This window comes from Gracilinanus agilis, chromosome 3 (assembly GCF_016433145.1).
Source record: "Gracilinanus agilis isolate LMUSP501 chromosome 3, AgileGrace, whole genome shotgun sequence".
NCBI classification, from domain to species: domain Eukaryota; kingdom Metazoa; phylum Chordata; class Mammalia; order Didelphimorphia; family Didelphidae; genus Gracilinanus; species Gracilinanus agilis.
Genome location: NC_058132.1, coordinates 152186482 through 152195939, shown reverse-complemented (window position 1 = coordinate 152195939; position 9458 = coordinate 152186482). Strand labels below are relative to the sequence as shown.

Sequence of the window (9458 nt, the reverse complement as noted above, 5' to 3'; positions counted from 1 at the left end):
CTTTCTACTGTATTACAACTATAAAATCAAAGACACTTACGTAAATCTTGCTGTAGAGTTCTTCCTGGAACCAGAGAGATGGATAACAAGGTAAATCCAGTAGCTATGTTCTCGCTCTTACAAGGGCCTTTTCTCCAGACAAACCAAGAGCAAGGACTAGCCTGCTCTTTAGGGATGAACCCCACTGTTGGTTTATTATCCACTTCTGTTCCTACTAACACTATCCACCACCTCCTTCAACCCCTCCAAACTAATCTGCTTTATTGTCTCACCTGCTGATCTAGCAGTCTGAAAATGAGGCTTGAACACTGGGAGAAGTCTCAACCATAACCTGAGACACGCTGGATGAAAGAAGAGAGAGAGAGAGTATGAAATGATAACACAGTGGCCTGGGACACCACCGGGCAGGAGAATCTAAGGGAATCACAATGGCCAGATGCTTAGCTTGGAGTTAGGGATCTGACTGCATATGTATTTCTACTTACATAGCAGGAAGATGGGCCCAAGACATGGGTTTGGATGGGAGAATTCTTGGGCAGGGAAAAGAAAATAGAGAACAAGTGAGCTATTTTCCCAGATTATAGAATTAATTGGGCAGCAATCTAAGAGCCTTGTATAAATCTGTTTTTAGGCTAATTCAGCAGTGACTAAAGAGATTTTGCTTTTAAGCAAGGATCTCAACAACAGAACAGATCACTTTACTTCAAGCCTGGCCTTTTGGATTGTACCCTGAACAAACCAGGAAACCAAAAAAGTCTTCTTAAAAGGAGTCTCACCTTCTTCTCACCTGCTCTATCCTCTCTCGCATGGCCTCATCTCTCACGTCGCTTGGGACTTGGAAGATTCTGGTGTGACTGTAAAATGTCATTCAAACATTTTGGTTTCCTTCCCACACAACTCAAAGGGAAACAAACTGCTGAAGATGGGGCTATAATCTTCCCCTTTCCCAACTATTTTCTTTATTGGTTTGGTTTCCTAAAGGGGATGCTTCCCTTACCAATCTTCTTCACCAAAGGTTAACATTTTGGGGTCATGGCACCCTTCTCAGAATAACTTTTAAATGTATGAAATAAAATCCAAAGGAATCCAATTTTATTGAAGTAGGTACCAAAATATTTTTACTATGTTCAAGGACCCCAGATTAAGGCTCCTTGAACTAGGAAACACAAAGCTCTTGACTAGGCAGTCTCTGACTGGCACAATAATGCTCAGTTTACCAAATGGCTCAGATCGAGCAAGTTGTTTAATGATTATTCTCCCAAGTTCTGTTATGGTGTAGAAACCAAGAAAGAGGCCTTACATATTCCCAGCAAAAAGAAACTCATGTCCAAATCAAAATAAATGTTCTCCTCCAAATCAGAATAAGTTTCAATCGGATAGAAACCAAGAAAGAGGTTTTGCATTTCCCCAGGTTTCATAGTAGGCAAGTGATATAGCAAAAAGAAATTCAAGTGTCCAAATCAAAATAAGTGTTCTCCCCCAAATCAGAAAAATGGTTTCATGATTCTTACAATTTAGAAAAAACTTAGAAAACTCAGAGGCATGGAATCTATTGAATCTCAGTTTCTTGGGGTGAAGACTAGGAGCGGTGAAAGGGAAAATCCAGCATTATTTTCTCATAGTATCATAGCTTTTATTTTTTTTGAAGTAACAGAAGTCAATTGGTTTTGTTAAAATGTGCTTATTTTCCCAAGTCTCTGTTCTCACCACTCTCTCTCATAAACCTTCTAATCCATTCACCATCTACTAGTCTACACTAAGCCATCTACCAAGAACAATATGATTTCTGCCTCCCTAACTTTGCTCAAGTTGTTTCTCCAACTTGAGAGAAATATTTCACTTTCACCTCTCTGTATTTCCAATTCCAACTCATCCTTCAAGACTCAAGCTCTATCTCCACAAGCTCCTGCCATGAAACTTTTCTCCACCTCCCTCAGACAAAGATACATTCCTCTTCTAATACAAATTATCTCATTTTTCACTTATCCTAGTCTGTTCATCTGACATCTTGTTATTTAATTTTTATGCATGAGATATAATACAAACTCCTTGAGGAAAATGTTGGTCTTTTTATATGTTTTTGTATTCCATATGATAGCTAGCATAGCACTATATAAATTAATAGGCACTCAATGAATATTTTGATAGATGAATATTAAAATAATTTAGTGTATCCTAAATTAGTATAGCCAGTCTCTGAGTTTTAAAAATTGTTAGGATTGGATAGGAAGAGATTACCTGTGGATAATTTATAGTTTATAAATATATAATTTATATGTATGTTTATATGTTACATTATATATCATATAATATACATACTATATATCTATAGAATATATATTTATACTTTACATCATTTATAAGATCTCAGATTTAGAGATAGGAATAAAACTAAAGTTCATCTACTTCCATTTCATTTCACCAATGAAGAAACTGAGGTTCAGAGAGGCTAAACAACTTGCCCGAGATCTCACAGATAGTAAACATCAAATGTGACGCTTGAATTCAGATTCCTTGACTCCAAAACCAATGCTTTTTCCACTGGATCAGTCTATAACGGTCATGATTAAAATAAGAAATGCAAAATTTCATCATTTCTGTCTCTGATAATACCATGCACAAGAGAGCTGACCTCACCTAGAAAATGAAGAACATCGAAAGCTGTAATTTAGAGGTCTTGGAAAGCCTTTGAGTCTTCCAGAATTAAATGAATCAAATCTTTAATGTGGGTACTCCCTCCATTGCTATAGCTCATGATCCCCCAACAATACCTTCAAATCTGGTAGCACTCTTATTCTTCCATACATCCTTGAGCTAGAATCCTCTTCCTTTCAGCTCTTTGTGTATCAGAAGTACCAGTATATCAATCTGGCTATTTACCTTCACTTCTGTCACATAATCAACTCACTCCTTTTCCAATCATACCTTATTTGTCTATTACCCTAATGCCACTTTCCCCAAGTCTTAATACACTCGTAGGCATGTCATATGCTGTAGCCTACTTATTCTCACCATCTGTCTGTCACCTAAAACTCTGATTCTTTGAAGATTATGGTATTCCAAGGTGTGGAGATATGAAGCACTACCACAATGACATTTGTATGAAAAAATAGAGTTTTTTTGCACTTGGAACCAATTTAGGATTACTAAGCAGTTCCCAGTTTCCCACATGCAATCCAAGCAGCTCTTTAGGTCATCATTCTTCTGCATGTTTGTCTTAAAGGTGCAACTTTACCAACCAAAGGGACTGACCTTTCAACTGAATATCATAGTCTAGATAGACATTTTTCATCCTTTTGGTTTTTCTTGGATGGTCAAACTCATTTTGAGGAACCATATATCTCAATGAGAAGGCTCAATGAGAACTTTAATGTCCTTGGGTTTGACAACATTTCATAACAATGTTATTCACCAACATCGATAGCATCACCATGGACAGCAAATTCTTTCATTTGGACCCTATATACAGGTTGTTTTCCATGATAGTGGTGAACACCTTTCTTTAATAAAAATAATATAATATAACCTTATTTTATTTCTCACTATACCTTGATAATCAGAGTATTGGTGAAAAGAATCACTTGTTGGAGACAAAATAGTATTTTGTCTGCTGAGTCAAATGTGCCTTTTTATAATCAAGAAGCAATAAAAACAGTGGTACCTTGCACTCTCTGTAATATTAGGTTAACCTTATGATTATGTAGAAAATCCATTTATGTATGTTATGCACACAAATTATGTGTACTTTTTCTTTTCCATCCATTCTTACTGACTTCTTAAATGCCATTTATCATACTCTCATATTTTCATCAAGGTTACCTTCAAAATACATGGAGATAAATTTCACAAAATTTTTTACAAATAAGTAAGCACATAGATCAGTTGTAACTGAGGTCTTTTTATCACACTTTTATATAGTAACATCATTCTTGTTTCCATTTTATGGTAGACCTATATTTACGACTTTTTTGTATATGGGCCAGTACCACAAATTTTGCCTCAGTCCACATGGAATGGAGTGGAAAGAGCAGCAGCCATTGTTCTATGCATGTTGTAGTTAGAAAAAGAGAGACCACCCTGTGGGACATGTCCCACCCCAGGCACAAAGGGCAAAAAATACCATGTTGCCACATTTCATCCTACCCTAACTGAGAAAGCTGTTTTAGACCTTCCTATATAACTAATTCTTAGTGAGAACTATATGCCAAGGTCAGTTTTTCATGCTTTGTATTGAAGAAGCCAAATTACTGGGAGTTAGGAGTAGATGGATAACCCTAATAGGAAAAAAAATGCTTTTGGGGAAGGAGATAAAAGGATAAAGACACCACCCACCACCATTACCAAAAAATTCTTTCAAAATGCCATGCAGAACTAAAAAATGCCTAAAATAGTCATGCAATTCAACTTTTTCATATCTTAGTAAAGGGAATTGAGGCACCAAATAGGAATAGTGACTTGACTAAGATCACAGAAGAAGGTTTATTTGATTTTTAATCATATTTAGGGAATGCCAAATAATACCCAAATAGTCTATAGACTGCTAGAACTAAAAGGAACCTTGTTCCATACCCCCTCATCTTACAGAAAAGGAAACCAAAGCTAAGAACAAAAACTAGAACCTAGGTCCATCAACTTCTAATTTATCTTATAGTCAAGTTGTTGAAATTTGTCCTCTATCCAACTTGGCTCTACCAGTAGGATGATCTCCCTCTAACCTTCTTTTTGTATGTTCAATGCTCTTTAAAATTTCTCATCCTGGGACCCTTATGGCCCTATCTTCATTCCCTGATCTGTTTTAGTGACTTTACCTCCCAAAAAATCCTGTAAAATTATCTCACAGTGTTTTCAAGATTATATAGGGACCAACATAGATTTCTTCTATGAGTACTTGCTTGATATGGTCTAGTCACTCATCCTCACTTCTTTAGTGTTATCTCCGTTGCATCATATATTTCATATACTATGAAACTGGGGTATTGGAGTAAAAATGTGTTGATTCTACTCTCCTGGGTGGATAAAATGATGTAGCAGTTATGTATATAGAAATGTTGATGAATCTGTTCCATTTGCTAGTTATCTTCTTGACAGTTACATTTCTGGATGCTCTGGAGATTGATCCAGCTCAACCCGGCTTTTCTATTCGGATTGCTATGACCAAAGAATTCATCACCTATTAAGAAGCCTGCATGGTAATGAGTCCCACTATATAGTTAGCTAGGCTGGTCCTCTAGCAGACTAGTATTCCAGAATGTTAAGATTGTCCAGAGTTTATGCCAGCATAATAGTAGTATGTTCTCCCATCCCAAAATATCTCCCTGACAAATGCCTGAAATTCTACCGAGTGTTTCATCCTTCCATGATCTTTGAGTCCTCTTTTAAAGAAAAAAAGCATCTAAGAAAGAGGAGCCCTATTAAGTCCCTAATAAGGTAGTGTAAATTAATTGATTCAATACATTTTCTTGACTGCAAAGGGAAATAGAGCAAAAGGAGGGAAAGACTGAGACAAAAAGACAGACTGCCTCCTACAGTATTTTGCCTAGGGGCTTTATATGCAAATCCAATGGGAAGTTCCTATGAATTCTACTGGAAATGGAAAATCCTTTTCCCCAGTTGATCCCCTCCACAAAGAGAGGTCAGAAAGCTTAGCCTTGAGGGACATTGGTCCAGGAGGATGAATGAAAATGTTTGGGGGAGGAATGGATATTCAGTTTGAGGGGCCTACTGACTTCAAGACAATATTGCACAGGCACAGGGAAAGTAGAATGGAGAATTCTAGCCTCAGGCACTAAGAAACCGCTTTTCATCTCAGTGGCAGAGGAGGGCTTTGACTTTTGCATTTTAAGAGCTTATTTTCCTTTAGCTTTTAAAGTCCAATGACTTCTGAACAATTCAGGTGCAAAAATAAGAAAAAAATTTGAAATTGCTTTGAAAGCATAAAAGGTAAGGGGTAAAACTTTTTTTTTTCCCTGAGTGGCTTGAAAGCCTAAAGAAAAAAATAATCCCTAGAGTTGGAACAAAGATAGGAAAAACTCCAATCCAAAGGACACTTTTCTGGAAAGCAGAAAAGAAAGAAAAGGTGCTTGGGAACATGAGCTAGTAAAGAACTGAGAAGGAAGTATCTTTGTTGTGGACAAATGCCTCTCCCTCTCCCAGTACTGTGAGACTATCTCCTAGGAGCAAGTGGACATGTTTTACCTCCATCTTATGAACTGAATCCTCGTTCTCTCCTCAAGGACCTCTTGGTTCTGGTTTGCTGCTAAGTTGGATTTTGAAATATGATGTTTCACCTAGGAAACCCAGATGAGAATCTCCCTGATTACTTCTCAGAGCATGGAACAAAGACGAGCCAATCACCCCTCTTCATCTCCCTACAAATGGCTGCCCCCTTTTTCAGCCTCCCAAACTCTCTGGGGATATATTCTAGGGAAACTACAATCATACATCCCCCTCACCGATCAAACAGTCTTCACGAAGTCCCTAGTAAGTTTGTTCCCTGAGGATGTATGACTGAGCCACACATATCCCCATACCCTCTCTTCAGTCACTCACAGGGAAGGGAGAAATATGATCAGTGTTTAGGTCTAGCCCTTTTCCTTGGTCTAATCTTCTCCCACCCTCCAATTCCTGCCCTGTTACCACATCTCTTGTCACATGTACTTGATGGCCATGAGTTGAAGGACAGTTAGACATCTTTTGTCTGATACCTTGGGAAGCTTCTTCTTCAGTCTGAAACACAAACAGATCTTCTCTGAGGCCCCAAGAGCCTCATCAAATCCCCAGGTACATCTATTTTGAGGAAAACTCCTCAAACCGTTCCTTAAGACATTAGTGACCTGGGAGAGAGTAAAGTCAAACTCTTCCCAGCATGCCTGAGAATCTTAGCAAAAGCTCTGCCACACGCCCTCCCCCCCCCAGAAGTCCCCTAAGAAATATTGTGTTTATATCCCAGCTCCAGCCTTCTTGATCAGCAGAGCTTGACTGCATCTGAATATTGAAGGTGAATCTCTTAGATCACACAGGCAAACACAGATTTCTGACCCAACTGTAGACTTCTTCCTAGGTGCTTGCTACCTTTTGTAAATGGAGAAACCCAACAGAGAGCTTTCTAACCTTTTTCAGCCAGTGTTGCACCACTGACACTGCCTCAGTTTCCACAACTTCGATGTCCTAGAAGAGATTGGGCAAAGTTAGGTCCCACTCAATACTCTATAGCCCATGCCCACCTCCTTTTGCCCATCTTTAAATTCAAAGCCTGCTCCCTGGAAAATTTTACCACTAGCAATCCCACTTACCGAACTGGTTTTGGGTGGGAAGCAGTATCCCACTTTTTGCCGGGTTATTATGTACACAATCCATGTTGAAATGATCATTATTTGGCTCAAGCCAGGCTTCCTCCTTAGCTCCCTCCTTCCATAGGAGCAACCTTGGAACTCCCCTAGGGAAAGGGGGCCAGAGATATTGTGGTAAAACCACAGCCTGATTGGCTGGCCACTGATGATGTGACAATGGTCATCCTTGTTCTCCAGGGTAAAAGAGAGAAGAGTGATATGCCAGGGCAAGAGGTCTCATTGGTACTCTGAAGTTTTCTTCTTATTGTTTAACCTAAAGTGATTTCAGATAAGAATCTGGAGGAGACTGACAATAGAATTATTGACATAATCATTTTGGACTTGGGGGAGACATCATAGAGTGGTACCCAAATCTTAATCACAGAATTTTTTTAAAAAGGATCAACCAGTCCCCTAGGAAATATGATTTTATAAATTAAATGGATGCATGGATGGAAGAGCCCCCTGGGTCAAAGTTGATCTTAAGGGTCCTATGCATATTCTGTCCCTATGCATAAGAGGGATCCCTATGAATGCAGTTGATTATTCCTAAAAGATACATTGAGACACCATAGACAAAAATCAAAAACAAAGGGGTGAGAGAACAATTCCCCTGACATCACTCTGAAGTGCCTTGGGTCAAAGCACCTATAAAAGGGACATTCTGGTCCTTCTATTTCTTCTATAATGTTAGCTTAGTAATAAAGCAGAAAAGAGTACACTAAAATGGGTAGTTAGGTACACAGTGGGTAGAATGCCAGGCCTGGAAACAGGAGGTCCTGGGTTCAAATTTTGCCTTAGATACTTCCTAGCTATATGAGTCTGGGAAAGTCAATAAGGAATTTTTTTAAAAGTAGGATAAAGTGGGAATGACTTCCCAAAACTAGTTTCTAGGGGCTCTACATACAAATTACTCCCTCTGTGAGCCTTCCTTAGAAAAGTGCAAAATATTTAGGTTATTCTATTCTTAATTGCCCTTAGAACAGTTCCCCTGGGATTTCTTTTCCATATCTTTCACTATCATAAGATTTGATGCCACAAAAGACTACCTAGTCTCACCCCCTCATTTTACAGATGAAAACACTGATAAATGAGATTTGATCAAGGTCACAAATTTAATAAATAGTGGAGCCCACATCTGAACTCAGATGTGTTGATTCCAGCCTCAACACACTGACCTCAACCTTGAAAGCACAAAACAAGGGCAAAATCCTGGTTGACTTGCCCCTCCCACAGCTTAGCCTCTTGTCATTGGAGTCAAACAGGTTTTTATTTCTTTTCATCCCCAATGGTTCCATTTACTATTGACTATATAAGTCATTTAGGTTTCCAGTTGAGGAAAACGAAGGACTCAGTATAAGAAAAATCAAACTTCTTTTGATTTAGAACCATCAATAAAACTTGATTAAATCACAATTTATATTAAGATTCCATATCTGTTGACTGAGAGCAGTTGTCAGGTATGCTTTCTGGTGAGTGAGTAAAATTGACTAGTTTGACATTCAGGTGCCCCAGTCAGTTTTATATTTAAAATTCATTTAAGTATTTTTAAAAAACCAGAACTTCTGATACATAAGGAATGAGAATGAAGGAGAAATAATGTCCCATCAGCAACTATGATTCCTTCTGTGCATCTGGAACTACTCCGTTTTGAGAAACAATTTTGTTCACACATATATACCAGTACTCTACCATTAGTGCCTTCAATGCCAGTAAGTCAAAATAGGATGTGCCATGGCTCTCCTCCTCTTCCTCTTTTCCCTACCAGCCCAACTGCTTTGGGATCCTGGGATAATGGCCAGTGCTTACTTTCATGGCTGATCTTATAAAGCTATTATCTCTGTTTTTAGAATATTTATCCTAAAACGAATGTGAGGGCAGCTAGGTAGTATAGTAGATAAGTGTCAAACCTGGAGTCAAGAGGACCTGGATTCAAATGAGGCCTCAGACACTTCCTAGCTATGTGATGCTAGGCAAGTCACTTAACCCCAATACCTAGCCCTTACTATTCTTTTGTCTTAGAATTGATACTAAGGCAGAAGCTAAGGGTTTAAAAAACTAAACTAAATTAATTTACTAGGGGGAGGCAGAGTGGAGGGTGATATAAGAGAGTTTCTTTCAGTTACACAA

General features: G+C 38.4%; 1 protein-coding gene across 1 annotated transcript; it reads right to left on the bottom strand.

Moving 5' to 3' along the window:
• Window positions 1-280: 280 nt before the first annotated feature.
• On the bottom strand, window positions 281-7370 carry SPATA19 (spermatogenesis associated 19). The gene is made up of 6 exons (XM_044666488.1): window positions 7293-7370; window positions 7111-7167; window positions 6637-6726; window positions 6196-6287; window positions 777-854; window positions 281-341 (listed from the first exon to the last, which is right to left on the bottom strand). Exons 1-6 carry the CDS (start codon window positions 7368-7370, stop codon window positions 281-283), a joined length of 456 nt encoding a protein of 151 aa, XP_044522423.1.
• Window positions 7371-9458: the final 2088 nt, after the last annotated feature.

Excerpts from the sequence above, each read along its gene's own strand:
- SPATA19 (XM_044666488.1), bottom strand. The coding sequence starts at position 7,370 with ATGATCATTTCAACATGGATTGTGTACATAATAACCCGGCAAAAAGTG. Across the intron at positions 7,168-7,292 it reads TCCCACCCAAAACCAGTTCG|GACATCGAAGTTGTGGAAAC; the intron begins GTAAGTGGGATT and ends AATCTCTTCTAG. Across the intron at positions 855-6,195 it reads ATTCAGTTCATAAGATGGAG|TCACACCAGAATCTTCCAAG; the intron begins GTAAAACATGTC and ends GACATTTTACAG.